We start from the raw sequence: 25276 nt of genomic DNA, 5'->3' as shown, positions 1-25276 counted from the left end.
GTCCTTAATTATTTGTATTTGCTCTGCTGAGGCAGCGGGAGGTGGAGATGTGTTCCAGAGAGGGCAGGGGGCAGCCGATGGTCTTCTCTGCCATCCTGATCACTCTCTGCAGGGCTTTCTTGTCCGCAGCTGAGCATCCTGCATACCACCCCGAGATGGAGTATGACAGCACGTTCTCGATGGTCGCCCGGTAGAAGGACACCAGCAGCTTCTTGTTCAGTCGGTTTCTCCGAAGCACCCTCAGGAAGTGTAGTCACTGCTGGGCCTTCTTAACTTCTGCAGTGGTGTGTGCTGTCCAGCTCAGGCTCTCCGAAATGTGTACCCCCAGGAACTTAAAGGTGGAGACCCTCTGCACTCTCTCTCCATTGAGGTGAAGGGGGGCGGGTTCTGGACGGTGTTTTCTGAAGTCTATGATGATTTCTTTTGTTTTGCTTGTGTTCAGATATAGGTTGTTAGCTGAACACCACGCAGACAGCTTCAGGATCTGGTCTGCCGACTCGTCGTCTCCCTTATATATTTGACCGACCACAGTGGTGTCATCTGCACATTTTATATTGGAGTTGGAGGGGTGAATGGGAGAGCAGTCGAGAGTGTGTAGAGTAGAGGGCTCAGCACGTAGCCCTGTGGGGAGCCAGTGCTGAGGGTGCGGGTGGAGGAGCAATAAGGGCCACTGTCTGAGGACGGTCTGTAAGGACATTATGAATCCAGGCGCATAAGATGGAAGGGAAACCTAGGCTTGACAGTTTTTCCACTAGTATGTCAGGTATGATGGTGTTAAAAGCTGAGCTAAAATCGACAAACAGCATCCTGATATACACCTGAAAATGTGCAGAATATATCCTCTTCAAAGATTGCCTTGAATAGTAACCACGACAACATCGTTTTTCTCAAAACAAGTCCAGCTAAAAGTGAAAAACAACGCTCTCCCTCTGCAGCGTTTCTCTGCTTTTTGCTTAATGTATTCTGGGGCTGGCTCCAGTCCAGTGACCCCGGCTCAATCACAGTGTTCACCCTTTGCACTGAGCACTGAACCCGCTCAGATATTAATTGGCAACACCTGCAAGCTTGATGCGGATGAGCGGGGGGGGGTTCATTAAGGTGAAAGGACTCAAAAAGCTGTTTATGGAAAAGGACGTCACGCTACATCACGTTAGATGTTAGTGCAGAGGCTTTTCTTCAGACAGTAGAGTAATGAGACTCAGGTTTCTTTCATAATCAAGCAAAGTGTTTGATATTGGATGAATAGTAATGTTGCTTCAATATTCAGTGGATACACATCCATAAAACTGTCTTAACATCGACAGATTTCGGGCAGTTTTGGGTTAGTTAGGGTTAAAACATGTCATTAAGTGGGAATGACACACATGAGCCTCCAAACTCCTGCAGACGTATTAGTGGCATGGTCCCAATTCCTCTTTTGGAAACTGGCAGCAAAGTCTGAGTGACGATGGACATGGATGGAATTTTTTACAATAGAAAATTCAATTTGATGCCCCGGAGGATCGTTTATTGAAATAGCTTCATGTTGTATCTTCTCCATATGCTCTATCGTATGCACATGTCATTGATGTTTAATTGAATCTCTTTTAACTCTCATCCTCCCCACAGGCGTGTACTTTGTGTCATTTAGCACAGAGGCTTTATTTTATCATCACAACGTTTCATGACTTTGTCAACCAATGTATTCCTAATGACTTTATATCTCACTGCGTGTTTTGATGCTATACTTTATGTTGTTTTTGGGCCCTCGGGGACCTGAGCAACATGCACTACATTCCAGTCTTTGAAGCGTTAATTGATAACATGTACATGGATAAATGTGTCATGAATTCTAATGAAGTAAGTTAATAATTAAGTAAGTATCAGGGGGGTGGTGGCGGGATACAACAATGTTCTCTTTTTTTTTTGTTGCATATGACATTAATTACATAAATGGGGCGAAGCCTGCGAGGTAGTTCAGGCAGTCAACCCGAGCACTTCTGCCGCATTCATACATAACGCCCCTTGCCACTCACAACAAACCAAACAGTCTCCTTAATGTGCCGCTCTATTGAACCTGCCAGATCTCTCTCCATGCATCGCTTGCTGCTGTTGTTGATGCAGCTACTTCCACGTCGCAGCTGCCGGCCCGCCCGACCACCACCCCAGCTTCCACCCCAGCTTCCGCCCCAGCTTCCACCCCAGCTTCCACCCCAGCTTCCACCCAGCTTCCACCACAGCTTCCACCCCAGCTTCCAACCCAGCTTCCACCCAGCTTCCACCCCAGCTTCCGCCCCACCACCACCTCAGCTTCCACCCCAGCTTCCACCCCAGCTTCCACCCCAGCTTCCACCCCAGCTTCCACCCAGCTTCCACCCCAGCTTCCACCCCAACTTCCACCCCAGCTTCCACCTGTAGGCTTTGGGGATAGTTATCTAATCATAACTCAATGTTCTTTGTATATCTATGGAGTCATGAGGCCCGAGCCTAGACGCCAAACTCAACTATATGCTGCTTCTAATAGACATGTAAAGAAACACGTGAGTTGTCTGACTGAACTGAAGTTAAAGCTTAACGATGTTTAATAACTCAAATAATCAAACAATAATTTGAAGAGGATCGAACGGTCAACAGAAAATGTCCGAGCCAGCTCATCGTATCTTAGTGTGATACTAATCACTGACAGGTGGACTAAATACAAACAAACAAGACCCATGTGACAAACACCGGAAGTGGTAATTAAAAACAAATGTGTGCGATCTAAAACAACAACAATAATGGAGATAATTGCCTCAGGCTGAATAAGCATTTTGGCTCCAACAAGTTTAATGTACAATAAGCATGTTTTTATGATCAACCAATTTTGCAGACCTTTTCTTAGTAGCTTATACAAATACGTTTTCTATATAGGAGAATGAATGTGTTGAATTTTGTGAGCATTTCAAAATGAAAGCTTATCTTTAAATGTCAGAACAAGAGTCCCTCTGAATTACACACATTATTATACCTATCACAAACCAAACACAATGGAGCTTAGTCAAATGTCATTTGGATTCTCAACTTTTTTATCCCAGATCCTCCAGATGATACACAGATCTCACAGTGGGGTCTGTGGATTATTCTGGGTGACTGGGGTCAGAGGTCAAAGGTCACTTGAGATGAAGTTCACTGCCCAGACTACAGGGAGTCAGCGTGTTCAGTTGCCAGCTTGTTAAGTTGTTGTTGATCAGACAGTTATCTGTTGCCTCACAGCAGGAAACCCTGAGCCGTCTGATCTGCTGACGTTTATAGAGCCGAGAGTTCACCGGAGTCACCGGAGCACTCTCATCCTTTACTAAGAAAAAATACCAACAACTGACACGCAGGTAAGACTACTGCAAACGTCATTTAGTAATATTTGTATAAACTGGAGGTTATAACTATGTGGGAATGCTACCAAGGAACAGTGGATCGTAGTTATACAATTCTGACTGCCCAATGACGTGATACATTTGCAACATTGCCGGAAGTACGTGGACATCTGTAATTCTTGACTAGGTTTTTTTTTTACCGACTTTGGGTTCCTTACCTCCAATTAGAGAAAACCCTAATGCTCTAGCATACAGTGATGTTTTATACAAGAACGTTCTTCCAAAAAGCTGTCAACAGTTTGGGGAAGACCCTCTCCTTTTCTATTTCAACACAACAATGACGCAGTGTCTAAAAAGCCATGGTTTTCCAGTTTGGTGTGGAACAACTTGTCCTCACTTCCATCTCCCCCAACGTCCTGCAGTTGGGTTTTACATCTTGCAGAAAGCCTTGACAGATTGATGCCCATGGTTCAATTTCAGCTATCATGACTCAAATGTTTACGACCTATATGCTTTTGTCAATAAACTACAACCCTAAAGAGCTCAGAGCGAAAGTGAAGGACGTGGATGTGGGGGATGTTCTTTCAGAGAGAGAGAGTGTACGTTTCAGCAATGAAAGGGTTTTAAATTACAGTCAGGCTCTGTATCAAGGGCACGGCAGCCATCTTGGATCTGAGTTCTGTTTGCTTAGTTTCCATAAAGCTGACTGAAGTAAAACAGTCTGCTGGTCTGTGATGCTGACAGGAGCTGACCTTGGTGCTGATAATCTGCAGCGGGAGAACAGGAGGCACATCCCGGAAGAGTAGGTGTTGAGATTTCAAAATAAAAGCGCAAACAAGGATGGTTAAGAAGACCCATTTAAGGGTGTGAAAACGGGATTTACTGGGAACAACATATTAACATTGGTAATCTCATTTAGTCACAATAATCACTATGTAGTTATTTTCTATTGTATTAATAGGATTGTACTTTGTGTCTTAAATGAAAGTGTTCGTATGCAATATTTTTCAGACGGCAATTTAGTTCTGGATAAATAAATAAAATGTTTATTTCTATATGAAAGACTGTACATTCTTTTTATAAATTAGGTCCCTTTGGCAGTAATTAACTAATGTCATAATTCCAAATTGATTTCTCATAATAGACAAGAATCTTATCAGTGCTGTAAAGAGCAGGAAATGAGTTGATGATGATTCAATTAATTTATACGAAGTCAAACTGTTGTACGCCACTTAAGTGCAATTGTTTGACCTCTGTTGCATTTCTCCAAGCAACCAATTTTGACTATCTGTTTCCCCAAAATAGTAACATGAATAAATGAAGACTTAAACTTGAATTTGAACTTGAAAAGACCTGTTAAAAAAGTGCTTTTATTTTGAAGGCATGGACCGGATGTGATGCTGTTTACACTGCCTGGCTTCGAGGTGGCACTTTGCCAAAACGTCCAGGTGAAGACGACTCACTGAATTAATAACGACGGGGTTAGAGACACGACCTGCGGGTTAACTCACACACGAAGGTAGTGCTGGGTTTCCTGCCGCCATGTTCACAGCTGAGGTCTAAAGGGAGCGGTACAAAACACCGGATCTGTGTGTTACCCCGTTAACAGGGCGGTTCAGGGTGGAAGAAGAAACTATACTATTTGTGATAGCGTATATATCAAAAAGACTGTGCTTTATTGAGACAAAGTTACAAGAATGATTCCGTTTTTAATCATGTAGTTTGATCACACTTTAAAGTTATTGAGACAAGTTCTGACACAAAAACCAATAATTGGATTTTATGTTTTTTGGTGACTATGACTTTATACTGAATTAAAATGATTAAAACCTTGAACACTGTCTTTTTACGCTGACATGTTTATACTCACTGGGAGACAAAATGGGTTGTATCTGTCCTAATGTTTGTATTTCTTTTTGTATTTCTTTCTCTCTCAGTTTATTTACAATTGGCATACAGTACCAGTTACCTCTTTAATTCTTATTCTATATGGTCACAAATATACCAATTCGTTTTTACCATGGTGTACTAATCTGCTATTTTTTATTATTTGTATACTTATTGTATTATTTTACTATTAACAACGTTTGCATACTTATTTTTTTTGGTGTCTATTCTCACTCACTTTATCTTCACCATCTGCTGTTGTAATAACGTAAATGTCCCACGTAGACTTCTACTTAGTCACAACACATTCTCTGCAACATTTAGCTTATTGTATTTGACATGTACATAGTTTACTTCATCTGCATTACTTGCACATTGGTCCAATATTTTATATCTTCCTGCACTATTTATTGTTTTTATTGTTTTGTTATGTCTTATATGTGTTGCATTGTTGAAGGAGCTTCGGACTTAATATTGTCATTGCTATATCTACACTGTAGCTGCTGTGCATATGCCAATGAATGAAGCCATTGAATTGAATGTGAACATGTTTAATTTAACAGATTTGAACTCACCTCCCAGGACACCGCCCTCACCACCAGATACATGGAAGTCAGGACAGTCAGCATGGTCCCTCCGGTGTTCGGTTCTCGTTTTACTGAACGTCTTCCGGACAAAAAACGGCAGTTCGACTCAACTCGGTACCGGGGGAACAACAGACAGGCAAGGAAGGAAGACAGACAGACAGGTGACTTTAAACCGCACTGCAGTGCGACTTTCACAGCGTCTGGTAGCTCACACACACACACACACACTCACACACGCTCACCTCCACCCTCTATACACACACTGCTGCAGTCAGTCTCTTAATAAGATTTCTAGTACGTAAATAGCCTGTGACCGGAGTCGGACTGCTAAAGCCTCTCATGTGAGTAATCACAGGTGTGAATTAATACTAAGGACGGGAGGATACCATTATTTTGCAAATAGAAGTGACGTCACTGCAGGGGAATGGAGTATCGTGGCTGCAGCAACCCAAAATAAAAAACACGTGTCAGGGTCACATGAGGACACACTGCTGCAGAGTCAGACACAACACACACACACACACACACGCACACGCACACGCACACGCACACACACACACACACACACACACACACACACGGAAGTTGGATTCTAAATGCACTGATATGTCTGATATTGACTATAAAAGACTAAAGCTGTCATTTGCACTCTTAAATTAGATGTGATATTCTAATAAAATCACAAGTGAGAGAAGGGGGATGAGTTATTCTATCCTGCACTTTGAGAATAAAAGTAAAATACAAGTAGATAAAGTCAAAAATGCAAGTCACTGATGTCAAATGCAAGCAAATTAAGTCAAATGCAAGTCTATGTGAAAGTCACTGAACTTGAATACAATTCTAAAATATTGTTACTAGTAGTACCTGTACTATTTAATGACAATAAAGTTGAATCTGATCTGAAACGTCGAATACAAGTCACTGAGGTCAGAAACATCTCATAACACCTCGATATTAAAGTCTTTCATTCCCAATTTTTTTAAGAACAATGAATGCAAATAAACACATCTAATTTAAAGTTGAATAAAGTAGCTGCAGGTCAAACAAGACAATATGTCAGTTAAAATAACTAAACCATGATTTATTGTATATTCTTGCAAGCTTCTTACACAAACAAAGCACATAGAAAAGTAAAAGTATCAGAGGGTTATAGTGCCATGTCACCTGAAACAGTACGTCAGCTGTCTTAAAAAACATACTAATGCAAGTTCATATAATTATACATGCTCACGTCAGCAATAGATGTGCATATTAACTGTGTTTACCGGTGGACTGATCCGTAGTTGTGTGTTTATTTTGTCATTACTGACCAGCAGAATTATACACAGAGTCCTGGAGGTTATGAAAATACAGGCAGGATGAGGGGGACCCGCTGATATCAGGACCGTTCTGTGAAATCTGCACGGATGAATGAATGATGGTGCCAAATGTCTAAAGAAGTGAGGGGTGAAGAGTTAATGCAGGCTGCAGGAAGGTAAGGTAAGGTAAGGCAAGGCAAGGTAAGGTAAGGCAAGGTAAGTGAAGCCCTTAAAAACTCATTTGAATTAGGCTATATGAGATAGAAAGAGAAAATTCTTTAGTGAATCCAAGACAGCTTAAATATAGTGAGAAGGCCAACAGGACATATACATTCAAACCATTGCTTCAATCTTCAATAACGTCTTTAGAAAAAATTAAATAACATTTTAATATGAAAAGTAACGTAAGGTATCAGATGGAAGAAGTTTTGTTAAAGGTACGCTTATTGGCTCTGAGATAAAGTAAAGAGGAAGTAAAGAGTAGCAGAACATGGAAATACTGATGCAAAAATACCTCAATATTGTACTATATTACTGTATAATACGAAGAGTCAAATCCCTATGGTTGTTGATGACTGCGCACTCAGCTGTATCACTCCTTCCTGCTGCCTGCAGAGGGCGCTGCATGCATGATGAATAGTTAAAAAAAACGAGCTGCTTTCTGGAGATACGAAGGTTTGAGCCAATGAAAAACTTACCAAAGGAAATGTAGTTAGTTCTCATGTTGATACCGTAGACCAGGGGGGTCAAACTCCAACACACAGTGGGTCAAGATTAAAAAATGGGTACTAGTCGAGGGCCGGACTGGTTCAATGTTTATTGCAAACTTATTGAAATGAACTTATTGCACATATTAAACCTGGAACTAACAAAGCTTAAATGATTGCCTATAAAAACAACGTTAAACATTAAATAATCAGTTGCATTAATTTCTTATGGCTCTATCTGCAGCTTTTCCAGAGTCATTTCTTATGATTACATTTTTCCACAGGCCAACATCAGCTTCAAAGAACTATTTCCCTCAAAGAAAAAACAAACATGCCCTGTTGTCTCAAGAAACAAAGTGCAGAAGGAAACATCCATGTAAACTCAGGTTGCTGCTCTGTGATGCTAGTTCAAGCAGATACTTGGCATCTCATCTTGGGTGCAAGTTCATCAATGTTTGGGCTCAGGCTCTGAGCTGAGGAGACCCTCAGGGTGGAGTGAAGGTGTGCGTGCAATATACCGGCGGGCCAGATCTAATNCTCAGTATCTTCCTGACGGCGGCGCTGGGTCTCCCCGAGGCTCTGATCCCAGTCCAGCTGCTGTGGGTGAACCTGGTGACTGACGGTCTGCCCGCCACTGCCCTGGGCTTCAACCCCCCCGACCTGGACATCATGGGCAAAAGACCCCGCTCCCCCAAAGAGCCACTCATCTCCGGCTGGCTGTTCTTCAGATATATGGCTATCGGAGGTACAACACATTATGTCCTCGCTCTCTCTCTCTCTCTAACCGTCTCATCCAGTGAAGCATTCAATTTGGTTTGAGTTTTACTGCAGATAAGCCCCTCGTCCCCTGGTGGTTCGGCAATTTCCTTTTTATTCGGTCTTAAATGGCCTCGAGCGATTGTTGATAAGAGTTGTTTTAATCTAAATGATGTTGTTGCCATGGTAACACATCCGCCTCCTGGGTACCATGCACCAGATTAATATGGATTTCTTTCACAACGTTATCAAAAAAACTCACTAGCAGAGATAATATGATCCTGATGCACATGTTGACTCAATGTGTTGGATCTGAATTCCTGTATAAAGTCTGTAGATGAAAGCCTGCAGACTTCTTTCTGAAACACTTGAATCTCTCCCCCAGGTTACGTTGGAGCAGCAACAGTGGCTGCCGCTGCCTGGTGGTTCCTGTACTGCGACGAAGGCCCCGGAGTGAGCTTCTACCAGCTGGTAAGAAGAAGACATATTCGGCTCATTTCAAGTTCATAGTTGCATTTTGTGCCTCTACGTGTGACGTCTCCATGCTTTCATGTTCAAAAAGCCCTTTATTTCTCTCATACTGCCTGTGCTGCAGCACCTCTTTTCACCCTCTGTCTGAAACTAGAGCTCTGATTGGTTAGCTGGCAGGCTCTGTTGTGATTGGTCATCCGCTTAGAGATTCCCTTTAGCCTATCAGGGGCGTTTCAGGAGTGTGTGGGAGAGGAACTCACTCTGGAGGGAACTTTGGGATGTTAGCCTTAGCAAACCATTTACATAAATAATGTTATTATGTTTGTTCCTTTCCGGACTCAGCGTGGTCTGTGTTTTGTTTTTATGTCGACCTTAAAAATGTCTGCCTCATGTGGTTATTGTATTCATGTTTCTGTGGTCTTCATTTTAACTTTTGTTCTTACTTTTGAAGCACTATTCGAATTTGATTTATGTGAAAGGTGCTATAATAAATAAACGCATTATTATTATTATTATTATTATTATTACATGTACAAATACCAGGCGTCTGTAGGCTCCCTCCAGCTGCTATACCTGAAACCTTTCCTGTAAAACTCCTGTAAAAACCCTCTACCAACAAACTTCATGAAAGGCTTTCAGCGTCTTAGAGACCATGCAGGGTTTGAGTCATATTATATTTCTCCTTCCTCTCTGTCAGTCCCACTTCATGCAGTGCAGCGATGACAACGAGGACTTTGAAGGGATCCACTGCCAGGTGTTTGAGGCCGCCCCCCCCATGACCATGGCTCTGTCCGTGCTGGTGACCATCGAGATGTGCAACGCTCTCAACAGGTCAGACTGCACTGTGAACACATCCTGCCAGCACTCACTGCCACACTGTTAGTGAGCAATACACAATATCCTCCCTAGTGGTGAGGAATACGTCAACTCAACTCCTGAACATATGTGCACATTTAAAGTACTTTAACATTATTATTACATTTTTTACATGAACTGACGCCTTTATTGAAAGTTGCTTACAATAAGTGCAATAAACCATAAAAATACAAACTCATAAAAACAAGAAAAGTGCTGAGATACTCACTTCAAATAAGCCCAACCATTGTAAGTGCATTAGTTTCAATAGTTTGTTGTATTTATTGGCACTCTTTACTTCTTTCCACTACAGTTCAGTAACAGAATAAGGGATTTACTTTTGATATTTTACATACAAATAGCTGATAATACTCTTTTACTTTCAATTAAATTCGGGATTTAAAAGCCAAACTTTCCTTTTAAAATTGTTGATACTTCTCCCACGCCTGATCAATATATGTTACAATATATAACAAGTTAAAATTAGCTCCCCATTTTTTGTAATAGGTACTTTTAAAGCATTCCTCATATCTATAAAGCAGAGGATCATGTGCGGTCATTGATAGGAGGCGTGTGGCGCAGTGGGTTGTGCGTAGGTGTTAGGATCAGTTGAATCACAGGTTCAAACCCCTCTGCAGTCAGCATGTCGTTGTGTCCCTGGGCAAGACACTTCACCCCAAATAGCTCCTGTGGGGATTGCCCACAGTATTGAGTATGTAAGTCGCTTTGGGTGTCTAACAAGTGATATGTGATAGTATACATTTTGAAACTATGTCTATGGTAGGAAGGAACACAACATTTTAAGGACCTCCTGTTTCAATATTTACCATATTGATGTGTTTTTGCATACTTTTGTACACATTTATTTTACCTTTTCATAAGCCCTCCCACATGTTCAGCCTGTATTAAATCCCCCTCCTCTCCTCCCCCCTCCCCCCAGCCTGTCAGAGAACCAGTCTCTGGTGCGCATGCCTCCCTGGAGCAACCTGTGGCTGGTGGGCGCCATGTCGCTCTCAATGTCCCTCCACTTCATGATCATCTACGTCGACCCCCTGCCCGTGAGTCCCCACCTCCCACACACACACACACACACACACACACACACACACACACACACACACACACACACACACACACACACGCACACACATTAGCATGGTATAATTACAGTTATAAGCACTCTTAAATATTCAAAATGCTATAAAAGTGTAATCATAATGCATTTTATGGGATTTTATATTGTGTTAAAGGCAGAGTATCATAATCATTTATTAGTTTATACCGCAGATTATCTGATTATAATGCATTGTAAAAAATAAAAAAAAAACTATAAGAATTATAACAGACTTTGATCCTTGCAAAAATAAATGAGTGATAAACTTTGAAGTAATTTGATACTTTTAGGTCTTCATTAAAAGCTTTATACCGTGTTGAGATTATAGGTATAAAGCAATAACATGAATATTCACGAGTGCTTATGTTATAACTATCCAGAGCTATAAGCGGAACATGGTTTATTGTAAAATACATTACAGATGTGGCGTGTTGACATTTCTTCTCTTCTTTGCATGTATTGAAAAGTGTATTCACGGCCATATGAGCATTCATGTTACTAGTATCTGTGTAATGAACACACAGCTTGTTTCTAACTGGACGTCGTGCGTGTAGTTTCGCAGCTTCAACTCTTTCCCCTCTCTGGTCCACAGATGATCTTCAAGCTCACCCACTTGAACGTGGAGCAGTGGCTGATGGTCCTGAAGCTCTCCTTCCCCGTCATCCTCATCGACGAGGTGCTCAAGTTTGTGGCTCGCACATATCTGGAGGGTAAGCTCAACATGTGACCTGTTCCCTGTATGTATATGGTGTGTTTTATATATAAACAGTATGGGGGGTAACACATTCTGGAACAAATATCAGTCTGTGTTATAAACAAGAAAACATGTGGTTAGACTTAGAGGGGAAGTTTGAATACCATTTTCTTTTTTTTCTTAACTTAGTTTTTATTTCATTATACATACATGTTCACATTCTGGTCAACAGTTTTTCCATTTTCATTTAGCTGTATCTACATAGCCAACATAACAAAAAGGAAAAAAGTACAAAAAGAGATCAATACAAATAATAATAAAATAGACACATGAAAAGATAAATACATACAAATAATAATCAAATAAAACAGCAAAGGAGGGGGGAGGGTCATCCATGTGTGTGTGTGTGTGTGTGTGTGTGTGTGTGTGTGTGTGTGTGTGTGTGTGTGTTGAATACACATTCTGAAATTGATTTAGACGTAACTAATGCTGATCACATTATTATTTAAAAGTGTTTAAGCAGCCTGAATACTTAGCTGGTATCATTTAAAAAAATGTTATTACAAGATGTAAGACTTTACTTGTAAAATATACACACGTGTACATTTTAAGAATATCTCAAGAATGTCTCAATGTCTCATTTTAATCTATTCGTATTTGAATGTATTTGAACTGTTATTCTATCCTCTCTGCTTAAATGTAATCTTTGATGATATTTCTCTAACTTTCCTCTCCTTGGTGCTTTTCTCTCCTTCATTCCTTTTTCTGACAATCCAGTCTCCCCTTTATCACTAGCAGGTATTCCCCTGACTCATGATACAGATTTAAGCATGTTGTGTTTCTCTGTCTTGCAAATGTTTCTGGACTAATGCAAGTGGATCCTCCTGTTTGGCTGGAGGTGCATCGGTCTTGATATACCATTAGAAATCTAAAAACTGGTCTGAGCATCAAACAGAGTATTTGCATCGTGGAAGTTTGGAAGTGTCGTTTAGGTTATTGCTGACAGATGCTTTTAGATCCTCTAAAAGTAGGAATAACATTAGCACTTGTTGACTATGCATTAAAGAGATCAGACTAATAATGTGCCTTTTAATAACAAAGTTGTTTCTGGATTGTTCCTCACACTGACCTTGTATTCTTAGGTGTGGTTATAAACAAGGTTACATGTAATAATGTGTGCTTGCTTTTGTAACATGACTGATAAATAATGCTTATTTTCTGGTGACCTTACTTGACTCTTGTGCAAGATGGGGTAGTTTTCTACCTAGTTAATGTAGAGTTGTGTTTAGATTTCTTATATTTATTTATTTATTTACTTTAAATTGAACTGTATTTAACGTCAACCTCCTACTATGACACTGGTGATGTGTAAAAATGGGCACTCTTTGAGCAGGAAGTTACTGGTTTCGGCCAAGAAATTGTTCCTGCACTTTTTTCATTTTTAGAATTTAAACATTGTTGAAAATAGTTTTCTAAAAGGCAGATTTAGTTAACTTTGACAAATACAGGCTAGCGGTTTGGTTCTGCTAAGTGATGCTAGCCAGATGCAGAAGGCAGTGTCCATACTGTGATCTAGCTTACTGTATCCAACCAATCAAATCAGACATCTCCTATAACAAATGCATCCTTCTCTCTAACAAGTCAACACCTTCACACTCCCTTTAGCTCACAACTAACTGTCTTATGTTTCCTCTGCAGGGAAAATCTAGAGTCAGGACGGAGAGAGAGAGAGGCAGAGCGCTCTCACCGAGGAGAGCCCACTGTCACATGACCTGATCAAAAACATCTAGTGGCATGAAAACTAAATAAAAACACAAAGCCATCTGAAAATACACCAAAAGAAAGCTACAAAATATTTTTTCTGTGTATGTACTGAAGTTAATATATAGGTGAGAGTTAAAAAACTATTCTGTGTTGATTCTATTCTTAAAGAATAAAGATATGTATTAAAGAAAAGTGCGACTCTGTATCAGTGCTGTGTTTTCTGTTGGTTTTAGTATAAGGCTGTTATCGATCGTAAAGGCAATCCAAATAACAAATTTACCTTGAGTCTTAAAGAAATTAGAGAAAGAGGGGGGGGGGGGGGGCTGTAGCCCTGGGCGAGGCTCCATAGGCTTCTTGTGAAAAATATAATTATAATCCCTTAGTTTAAAGGTGGGGTAGGTAATTTTGGAGAAACCAGCTCGAGTGCGCTAGAATTAGAAAATAAACAGCTACGGAGCTATTTCAGGGCAAAAGTTTGAAAGCGAAAAAAAAAGATCTGAAGGTGAAAAGCAATGTGAAACCTGAAAAAACAAGATTTGAAACTGAAAAAATAATTGTTTTGAATCTGAAAACGAAAAATCTGTGCTGAAAAAAATAAGGATTCAAATATCAAAATATGTATAAAAGTGAAATCTGAAAATAAATATATTGTTAAAAAAAATTGCTGAACTGAATCAAAATAATATTCAACCTGAAAAATTATTTCAAATACTTTTTTTTATTTTGAATACATCATTGTATTTTTCAAAGTTCAGGATAAAAACTTGAACTTTCAAATAAATTGTATTTTTTTGAATGATCAAAACTTATGACCCTGAAATAGCTCCATACACAGCCGGAAGAAATCTGCTACTTCCTTACAGAGCCCCTCCCCCAACACACACGAACGCTCACATGACCAATGAGGGCACGAGATAAGTGTGTGCACAGATGGAAGGCTGACAGGCAGGTAGGCCATCCAGTTACTTTAGCCGGGCCGGCTCAGATGATTGGTCGTGCTTTTTACAGTACTACGGCTTCCACAGATGACATTTTTTTATGGATTTGTTGTCAAAGCACTTCAGATATTCATTGCTATCGGGATGTTAAGAGCATTCCATGGAATATAACAAAAAGTGTATCTCGATCCGATTTCTCTAAGACAATTAAATTCATATATAATAGACAATTCATGTTTTAAAACAATACATTTAAAGTAAGATATTTCGGCTCCTACATAGATCTGCTTAACAGTAATTCCAGATATTAAATAAGGTTTTGTTATTTAATAAGAATCATAACTTGCTCAATAAAACAGAGTCCTGTAAATATGTGTTCCTTTAAACATAAAAACATTTATGAATGTAATTTGGTTTCCATCAGTTGTTGCACAAGACGTGGATCACAATGACAAAATATTAAACAATGTGTAATTATTATAATACTTTAAGACTCAATTTTATCTTATGTATAAAGTTAACTATTGACATTATTCTAATACTTTTTTACCTTTATTCCCCTGTGGTAAAGTTTCATTAGCAGCAGTCTTTTTATTAAAATGTCAAGATCACTCGTGCATTTCCAAAAAGGTTCAATGTAAATTAGGCTTCATAGTAAATGAAATCCTACCTTATTAAAAAGGATAGTGTCGACCTGTTTTGCATGATAAGAAACTGCAATAAAAGCCGAGTCCAGGTTGAGAAACGTTATCGTATTTCATTATGAAAGATAGTGACAGCCTATCTTATACTTACAATATGTATTAAAAGAAGTCAAAATGTTACATATTCACATTTCTTCATAGATTTCTTTTTGCTTGGCTTCTGTCCTTATCCATAATCATAAATGAGCTTTTATGATTGTGTGGCAACGGGAGCAGTTCATGTAAAGCTCAAATAGACAACATATTAATACAGATCATTCAAATAAAACCTGGAATGCAGTTCATTTCGGAGAGTTTCTACTTAGTATCACTGCTATTCATTATTGCACTGTGATCCTTTGCTTCCAGAGGTCCGCCTTCACAATACATCGCATTTAAAAACTGAGAGGGAAACATCGAGTGTTGGACTGTAGAGTGTTTTGGAGTAATGTCAGTTTAAACAAGAAAATACATTTACACATGTATTAGTAAAGGAATAAGCATGTTACTGGTGTAAGATAAAAGGAATGCAAATATTCTTAGAGAACATTCCAGATTCACAAAAATCACTTTGGTCGTATTTCAAGTCTTTGACGCCTCTGAAACTAAATATATATATATATAATGTCTCTTCAGGAATATTCATCACTAGCAGAGTTCCTGATGGTGTTTCACGTGGTGACGGCTGGTCGGTCCTTATTGGTCTCTGATGAGATCTTTTATCTCCGTTTGTACTCTTTGGTTCCAGTGTGACTGTCTGTGGCTCAGGAGGAGTCTGCAGGAGAGGAAGCAGCCTTCCTCCTCCCCTCCTCCCCTCCTCCAGGACCTCTCTGTGGCTCAGGAGGAGTCTACAGGAGAGGAAGCAGCCTCCCTCCTCCCCTCCTCCAGGACCTCTCTGACCTGCTCCAGAGTCTCCGCCTGCCGGATCACCTCCAGCCTCATCTGAGGAGCAGAGACACGTCCGTAACATATTAATACAATACTAATAACACTTGGGATTTTTACTGTATTAAACTACATTTCCAGCAATAATCTAGTTTCATCCTTTATACTTATACTCCACTGAATATATTAGAATACAGACAGCTTCATTACATATTGTTGGCATACGATGTAGTGCATTGTGCATATTTTTACTTTACTTCTTATGCTAATACAAATATCTAAGTTCTCTTTTATCTTCTCATCATTAAACATTTTACTTTGATTTCTATAAATATTTTAAATTCTATTTTATTTGATCTTATTGCACATTTTAACTTGATTTGTTTATTTTATTTTTTATTGTATCTTCTTAATGAAAATCTTTACTTATGTTTATACAAACATTTCTATACAATTGTATTTTGATTGATTCTGAATTGTAACCTTGACATACACTGATGTGTGTTAGATTTTGTAAATGCAGGAACAAGTTTGGCCCATTTCTTTCACTCAGCATTTTCTCCCTTCTCTCCTCAACTAAAGCTAAAGTCATCAAAGCTCCGTTGCCTCTCACCTGCAGCGACTGAGAGAGCTGCACGAAGTCTCTCTGAACCGTCTGGCTGGTGTCCACCTGGCTGCGCATGCTGATCACCTGACTGCGCAGCTCCAGACTCTGCTGCTGCAGCGCCGCCTGACAGGAAACAGAGAAATGAATGAAACGGCCAACTTTGAGTGGTATGATTAACAGCATTATTGTGATTATTTATACAATGCCAATGTGACCTGAATTCTAGATTTTGATATAATTTATATATACAGTATATCACTTTGTCTTTATTCCTTAACATTAAACTAAGATAATACATATTTGGCTGCCGAAACTGTGAGAATTATTAAGAAATAGGTCAAATTTGAGGTGTGCATGTGTAATTTATTTGTTCCTAATAATTTCCTGAAACCGAGACAACATGTCATGATTTATAATTTAGCTCCATGGTTAATTTTTTCACTTAGGAACACTTACTGTTAATTTCCAAAGCCTTTAACCACATCTTTTGGCCTTTTTCAGCAAATAAACTCAAACTACATCAACTAAGAAAGGCCATAAGAGTTGATAAAGAGTCTTTCAAGCAAGTAAACAAGCAGTAGTTGGACCTATTTCTTTCTTTCTTTTTTTTTTTTTTTAAATCGACAGAATGAAAGCAGGATACATCACCACTGCAGACCTCACTCAGAAACACAGAGAGCCTCATCACAGAGTGTAATGTTAAAGGCAGGCTGGACTCACCTTCTCAGTACTGAGAGTCTTGCTGGTGCTCTGCAGGTGAGACAGCGCCACCCTCAGGGCCTCCAGCTCGCTGCGGCAGGACAGCAGCTCCGCCTGCAGCTGCTCCTTCTGAGAAGAGACCCTCTCCGTCTCCGTCTTCAGACTGGACAGCCGCACTGCACACACACAGGGACCATTAATACTCAAAGAAAAACTCATGGCTATAAAGAGTTGGCTCTCAGTTTGACCATATTGGTTGTGATAAGACTGGGGGAAAGGGGAAATCAATCTGAATGAAACACAACACTCCACCACGACTTATAAGTAGGTTACCAGACTAATAGAAAACTGTTCACTCACCTTCTAAAACTTCTGATGATGGGAGTTGCAAATTGGTGCGGGCAGGAAGAGAGAATAAAACATGTGTTAGTGTCTCGATAGTCAGTGTTGAGGAAATAATAATACATATGAATATGCTCCACAGACCGTTCTCCTCTGTGCGGGTGTCCAGCTGATCCCTGAGGTTCACTATCTCGATGCGGAGACGCTCCTCACAGTGCGCCCCCTGTAGGTCAGAGGTCAACAGTCAGCACACACACCGAGAGTGTATGCTATGAAGCTGTACCTAAGCATTCATTACAACATTATTTGACCTACAGTACAACTTTTCAACTCAGAAGAAAGCAAATAAACACTTTAAATGACCAACAGACGGTCAGGATACTTTCACAGTATTGCCAACATGGTTAAAAGAGTCATCCATGCATGAAAGTTGGAAAATACACAATGTTTGGGTAAATTAAGTAAATAATGAGCCGTTATATTTCATTTGTTGCTATGTGAGATTGGATCCTTGATGAACTACATTCGAGTCATCCAAAATACATTATTTGACTAATTGTGCTTCAGTCTGTGCTGACAACATAGATTTGAAGTGACTTTTCCTTGGTGTTTACATACTGTAAATACAAACATGTTAGTTTTACCTGCAGTGTAGCGGGGAAGCAGTCGGGCTCATCCTGAACCTCCTCTCCTTTGAGTCTGGACAGCTCGGTGCTCACCTTCCTCTGGGAGAGGGACAACTCTGCCTGGACACACAGATGAGGATTCAAATACTTTTATTATATACAATTGAAATCAACTAACCCTAAGAACATTTTAATGTCTACAATTTGAGTATTGTTCTCTGAATCGCAGAGTTAGATGTCTGGACTCTTTATAAACAGGTACAACCAGCAGCAGGTTATCTTAGCTTAGCATAAAACCTGGAAAAGGGGGTCAAAAGCTAATCTGGCAAGCACCTCTAAAGCTCACTAGAAAACAAGTTGTATCTCATATCTTTAATCTCTACTGTTTGTGTAATGTGTCCTAATTCAGACAGAAAAATGTAAAAACATGAGAAGGTTACAAGCAACACTTTTTGACTTGGCTTGGTGTGGATTGTTTTTGTTGCAACATCACCAGCAAGGAACATTTTGACCGACATGTTTGAGGTATCACGTTAGCTCAGCAACAATCCTAATAAGTGTATTTCCCTAACTGTATCTCTTTATTCCATTCTCACACACACACACTCAGGAGGACCGGCATCACTCACCAGTCGACTCTGGACGGCGCTCTGTGATTGGCTGAAAGATTTCTGCAGATCCTGGAGGAGGGCCTCTGAGGTGTGGACCTGAGCCTGGAGCATTGACACCTGAACACACACACACACACACAAACAGAGAAACACAAATTAACATGCAAATAAACCAGCACGTAACATCCACTCCCACTCAATAAACATCACACATTAGCTCACCTGTTTGTGCGTTTTGTTGCTCTGTGTGTCCAGCTCTCTCTCCAGCTCCTCCTTCTCCTCCTGCAGCCGGCTCAGCTCGCCTCGCAGCTCCGACACCTGCACAACACACATAACAGCCTCAATTCCTCATGTATTCATTTTTCTATTAGGACGGCAACTAACGATTCTTTTTATTAGTTATTTCCATTAATCTGCTCATTGATTTTCAGTATAATCAATATTTGGTCTATAATATGTTAGACACTAGAGATTAATGTCCATGCAAGTTTTTACATTGCAAGGTGATATCTTTAAAAGGTCTTTTTCAGTTCAAATCCCCAAAATATTCTGTAAAATATGAAAATAAAGAGGTAAGAATTGTTAATCAATTATCTATATATATAAATCAATATTTAAAAGGCCGCAGAAAATCACTTTATTGACTCATCGATAATGAAAGTAGTTATCAGTTGTTTTTCTGTCAATCGACTAACCTTTCCTAACTAATGGAGGTGTTTGGTCAAAATGAATGAATTAAATGACACTAAAACTACACATTTAAGAGTGTAAGGATGCTTTTTTTTATAAAAGTATTAAACCTGACATTTGGTGTCATCATTTTGAATCTGTACCTGAGCATTGAGGGCGTCCCAGTCTCCGTGCGGGACCAGCCGGTGTCCGGCCGGCGGCAGGTAGATGGCTTCAGGCACCAGGGTTCCCGTGGAGACGAGGGAGTCGGTGTCCTCCTGAGCGTGGAGCTTCCTGGGCAGAGAGGGCGTGTCTAAGGAGAAGGAGGACAGCGAGGCCGAGTCGCAGTGCCGCAGAGAGAAATACGCTTCTGACGTAGGAGGCGTCCCGTCTCCCTCCGACGACACTTCCAGATCTGCCGACTGGTTCTGTCTCCGCTCCACCGCCACGGCCTCCGACAGGCTGTTGGTGAGCGATGCCGGGGATTCATTATTGCCTTTCCTTCCACTGATCTAGCAGGTAGAGAGAGGGAAATGATGGGATTTAGTCCAGAACATTATGGGACCATGTTTGGAATAACACACATAGTTCAATACTGACCATGTTCTGCCCACTGGCTCTCCTCCACTCTCCAGGCTGAGACTGGAGGACTGATAGCCTGGCCTCATACTGCTCTGCTGTCTCTGTACACACAGGATCATGACATTGTGATTAAATCCTCCAATCAGAAGAACAATATCCGCTTTGCCACAAAGTTTGAGAATCACACACACACACACACACACACACACCACACACTTTCCGTCTCTATCTCTCCCACACACACACACACACACACACACACACACACACACACACACACACACCTCTGAGAGCCTCCTGCAGAGACTGGATCTCTTGATCACATTGTTTCTGCAGCTCTGCCAGTTCCTCCTGTTTGCTCAGCTCGCAGATCGTCGCCACGCCCTGCCAGTGTTCCACCTGAGCTCGGCACTCGGCTAGCTGGGCCTGCAGGCTCGCCTCTGAAAAACCAGAAACAGGTTGTATATTATTCTGCATTATAAGCACAAAAGAAAGCCCACATGATTTCCCTAACCTATACGTCGAAATGTAAAGCACATTTGCATCGTGTAGTTTTGTAAGACTACGAAGCATTTATGTAATCATTGTTAGGTGAGCACATTGGAGTTAGATGGAGAAGATGCAAACACATCCTTTAAATATAGGTGTGCCTGTCATGAAGTAGTGTGTGTGTGTATTTTGACTAACAATTTCACGAGTGTATAGGCCATAAATGACTGCATTTGTCATTGTTTGAGTGTTTGACAGGGAACACAACCAATTGATTACATTGTTTAATTCACTGGGAGATCAAATAGGAGATTACACCCTATCTTCTAATGAGTAAATAAACTCAAGGCAAAGTCCCACATAAGCCAATGCTGAGTTTGCGTGTTTTTCATTTCTTTTAAATGTATTCTCTTTATATTCGTTCAAGCACAAATGGAAACGTTTAGTTACCTAAGATTTGCAAATGCTTTGTACATTTTTCATTATTGACGTTTGAATAAACATAAATCTTTTTTTAAAGCATGTTGTTTGAGCTACCAGGACTTCTAAACGTAAGGTTTTATTAACTGTTGCTGTCATTATTTTTAATAATTAAGACAGTAGCAAACACAACATTCTTTATACCTACTTTATTTATATTGCTCAAGAAGAACTAAGCATATGTCTGCTTGTTTTTGAAAACTTTAAAATAAGTTTGAAGTAAGTTGGTGTATTAGCATTAACAGGTTACTCACTGCTACTCAAGGACTGTCTGAAAAAACAGCAGACCTAGAGATCAATTGGTTGTGTTGTAACACATGACTAGGTACAGTAGTCAGTCACATGTCCGATAATATCAAATAAAGAAGTGAAACAGATAGTACAAATATTGTGGTTTAAGCAGAGGTGGAAGAAGTACTTAAATAAAAGTAGAAGTTTAAGAGTGTATGAATACTCTGTTACAAGTAAAAGTCCAGCATTGCAAATGTTACTCAAGTAAAAATACATTATTCACCTATGAATTGTAGTGGGGTAGAAGTACAAAGTAGCAAAGCATTGAAATACTCAAGTAAAGTAGTAGCATCTTAAAAGTTTACTTAAGTACAGTACTTGAGTAAATGTACTTCGTTACTTCACAGCACTGGGTTTAAGCTACAGGAGGTCCAGTTTGGATACAAGTTGCTAAGCTGCTAAAGTGTTAGCTTGCGGCTAGCATCGCCCGTTCATTCCTATGGTCGGAGATGCTAACAGGCCGTTTTGTCGGTTAGCTGACCGGTGCTGCTTAACATTCAACAGGTTTCTCTCACAGCGAAGACAAGCAACACGTAAGCGTTATTTTGTAATAAACGCCAAACTCTTAAGAGGTCAGTATTCCCACGCAGACAATCCTGTTAGGAGTAAAGCAGATTAAAGTGTGTATTTACCTGAGTCTTCTTCACTCCTGGAGCTCATGTTTTCCTCAGACAGAGTCAATCTGTCGAGGGATAAAGACGACTATCATCAAAAATGCGATAAACGTGTCGGAGTCATTTTTGTACAAGAACCTCCAGAGTTTAGGTGTGGAAATGATCAGCAGTGTCAACTTCAGGAAACAACTTTCCCCGGTCCAAAGCCTGCGGAAATCACGTCAACATCCTTCCTGTTCTCATGAGCCTTTCCCTGTTTGCTTTGCACTTTCATTTCAATGTTTTCAGGATGGTTAAATACCGAGAAACATGGTCACAGGTTTCTTTAGTGACTGCCACACCCTAGACATTAATGTATGTATGCAGCCATCAGGTCCACTGTGTGCTGACCACTGGAGGTCACTGGAGCTTTTTATTGGCTGTCTGTCACAAAAAGGCAGTGGAAGAGTGAAACTGAGTACATGTACTGTAATAAAGGGGTACTTAAACACTGAGAATAGTGTATAACTTTCGCAGCTACCTGAAGTATGAAAAAAACATTTAAAATCAAAGAGAAACATTTCTTGAAACAATTCGGTCACAATAAATCAATCTACTTCGGTTTTCCCTCTGTAGCCAATTTAAGATATTCTAAAGTTGTCTCTAAAAAGGAAAATAATGTTGTGAAGGCAGTGTATCGGTACTTTAACATCATGTAGAAGATTATTCAGGTAATTCAGAAATGGATTCTTTATTTTAAAGAGTGTTAAGCTAGATCCACTTTAACAGGCTGGTGTCTACACAGCTTTCTTTTTGTAGGAGGGAGCTGCTGTCTACAAAAAAAATCCACATTGTAGGCTTAATCTTATTGCAGGAAAGTAAGTTTGTCCTTCTTCACTGTGCTAGTTGAAAGTGTAAAGTACAAAACTGGCTGTTATCAGCTTTGACAAGTAGGTCACTTTTCCTACAGCGTGCTGCTGATATGATATAAGGTCCTCTCTTGTCCTTTACAGAGGGAAGGTTACCCGTGTAGTGTATGTGCATTATTAAAATCCTGCCAAATGATTAATATAATGCAACATTCACTTTAATGAGTTCATTAAGATGGAGTTATGTTTTAGTTTGTGATTATTCCCCCCTTTCCTGAGTCACTGCATAATCCAATGACCATTTTAAGTGATTCATGAAATGTATCTGTTGAACGTTGTCAAGTAAAAAAATTCAGATGTTAAAAAAGCAAGTGTGATATTAACCTTGAAACAAGGCAACTGTATTTTATTGGCAGCAGTCGGTTCCCATCTGTTTCCTTTGCTGGACAAAGGCATGGACAAGGTTTATAGTTTCCTGTGTTTGCTTTTAAATAAATAAAAACTACAGACCGCTACTTTAGAATGACTGAATTGACCAAATAAGAAGCTACACATGTTTAACTTCAAAGAGTAAGCTGTGATTTCAGCCGAATCCTTACATATACAGGTTGTGGTCGAAACTGTGACTTTCTAGCCCCGACACTCTTGCAGAGTAGATGCCACGTTTTCATTTCTTTATTCAGACATCTGCTATCTACAGTGAGAGTGCATGCATCCTGTCTGTGCTTCATCAGTCAGTGAAAGTGGGTGTGGTGAGGAAAAGTTAAAACAAAAGCCAAGGATACACCTCATCTTTAGGCCTAAGAAATGTTAATGTGACCTTAGTGTCAAGGAATTAACAAAAGAACAGTGTAACAATTGGAAAGATGAAATGTATTGTTCTCAAAATGTGTTTAATTTCTTGTTTGAAAGACCTCAAGTACAGAATAGAAACCCAAGAAAGAGCCTCATCAATATCTATTATTATGAACAGTGTATGATTTAAGTTATTGGCAATTAAAACATGGTCACAATGTAGAACAGACTAGTACAAAAAGTTGGTTTCATCAGGGGGAACATGTTGAATTCCTGGACATTGAATTCAATAACAGTTGTGCGTATAATTGAATATTCTACAAAGGAACTAACAGACATTCAGGATGCTAAGTGGAATAATATCAACACCGCTTCTTCATGATCCCACAGTACTGTATAAAATGCTGGCGATGGTTTTCAAAAACTCATACAAAGTCGACTCATGTAAACGAGTGCTATACGTCTTCTAACCAAAATACTATTAATCTGATAAAGAAATATTATAAATAGTTTTGCAAATGTTTAAATATCTTAAAGTGGTATAAGCCTGTTAATCATTTGACTGGAAGAGAGGCACATGTATAGAAATGCTCACAACGAATAAGCGATCAGTAACAAGAGCTCATTTCCAACACTAGTTATCTGCAGGTAGTGTGGGTTCAGAGTGCTGACAGACGTACATCTTCCTCATCAGACATGTGATGGGTGTTAGTACCGTGTGCTTATAACGTACATCTGCACACTTTAACATGATACAGTGAGGAGCGATCAAAGTGACTTGGCTTAAAGGTTTCATTTCATTTGGTCCAACGTCAGTATGGGGACGCTGAAATGGTTTTCCTTTACATTTCCATGTCCTGATCGCTGACACTCTGGCGAAGGTATTCGTCGTACAGCTTTTTCTAGAGGGGAGAAAATAAGAGTTAAAGCTCATTGCTGCCATTTCAGAAATATAATCAGTTTTTTCAGTAGGTTTAAAGAGACATATTATGCCATCAGGTTAATATTTGTATTTTGTGCCACTACTCCGACATGTCTCCATGCTTTAATGTTCAAAAAGGTCTTTATTTTTCTCATACTGCCTGTGCTGCAGCACTTCTTTCCCCCCTTTGTCTGAAATCACAATTCAAATACGACAATTTCCTCGAAAACCTAAATATGTGCAGTATCTTAGAATATAAAAGTAAAAGTGCTGATTTAAAAGAGCTTGCATTGAACAGAAATGTGCAAAATATAAGACTGATAAACATCTGAGCTCTGTGAAGTGCCTACCCTCACTTGTGAACACACACATCTGGTTCCAGAACACACATTTATACACACTACAATAAGCAGTATTTTATTCCAATGTAGAGTATTTAATTTTACATTGTGTTTTATTTAACCTGTAAAAAGTTTACTTATTTCTACATTTACATGCATATTGTGTCACTTGCAATATTTTCTTGCACTATTTATACTTATTTGCATATCTTAAGTATATTGCATGTTGTAGGAGCCTGGGACTAGAGATGTCCCGATCCGATCACGTGATCGGGGATCGGAGCCGATCACGTGATTTTCAAAAGATCGGAATCGGGAGAAAAAAATCGGGGATCGGGATTTTTTTTTTTTAATTCAATGTTACAAAACAAAAATGACCATGTTCAAGTCTT

At 39.7% G+C, this 25276-nt stretch overlaps 3 protein-coding genes across 3 annotated transcripts in view; 1 reads left to right on the top strand and 2 right to left on the bottom strand.

Annotated features, from left to right (window-relative positions):
• Positions 1 to 6064, bottom strand: part of LOC104942739 (malate dehydrogenase, cytoplasmic-like) — a gene marked incomplete at its 3' end in the record, with an annotated part of 15130 nt that extends 9066 nt beyond the window's left edge. Inside the window, exon 1 of the mRNA XM_010768015.1 lies at positions 5792 to 6064. Coding sequence (XP_010766317.1) covers positions 5792 to 5845 — 54 coding nt within the window. The remainder of the gene's footprint in view (positions 1 to 5791) is intronic.
• A 2268-nt stretch (positions 6065 to 8332) lies between these two features.
• Positions 8333 to 13654, top strand: atp2a1 (ATPase sarcoplasmic/endoplasmic reticulum Ca2+ transporting 1). The gene is made up of 7 exons (XM_010768009.1): positions 8333 to 8553; positions 8950 to 9035; positions 9733 to 9866; positions 10831 to 10948; positions 11597 to 11714; positions 12476 to 12496; positions 13397 to 13654. Exons 1-7 carry the CDS (start codon positions 8478 to 8480, stop codon positions 13405 to 13407), a joined length of 564 nt encoding a protein of 187 aa, XP_010766311.1. The 5' UTR covers positions 8333 to 8477; the 3' UTR covers positions 13408 to 13654.
• A 1122-nt stretch (positions 13655 to 14776) lies between these two features.
• On the bottom strand, positions 14777 to 22323 carry rabep2 (rabaptin, RAB GTPase binding effector protein 2). Its single transcript, XM_010768008.1, has 12 exons — positions 21997 to 22323; positions 20389 to 20544; positions 20123 to 20205; positions 19687 to 20034; positions 19076 to 19171; positions 18872 to 18970; positions 18261 to 18362; positions 17761 to 17839; positions 17635 to 17646; positions 17296 to 17450; positions 16582 to 16698; positions 14777 to 16025 (listed from the first exon to the last, which is right to left on the bottom strand). The coding sequence occupies exons 1-12, from the start codon at positions 22022 to 22024 to the stop codon at positions 15921 to 15923; spliced, it is 1380 nt and encodes a 459-aa protein (XP_010766310.1). The 5' UTR covers positions 22025 to 22323; the 3' UTR covers positions 14777 to 15920.
• Between the last annotated feature and the right edge of the window lie 2953 nt (positions 22324 to 25276).

The sequence above is a fragment of the Notothenia coriiceps genome, unplaced genomic scaffold (assembly GCF_000735185.1).
Source record: "Notothenia coriiceps isolate Sejong01 unplaced genomic scaffold, NC01 NC01_scaffold00004988, whole genome shotgun sequence".
NCBI lineage: Eukaryota > Metazoa > Chordata > Actinopteri > Perciformes > Nototheniidae > Notothenia > Notothenia coriiceps.
This window is presented reverse-complemented; position numbering and strand designations above follow the sequence as displayed.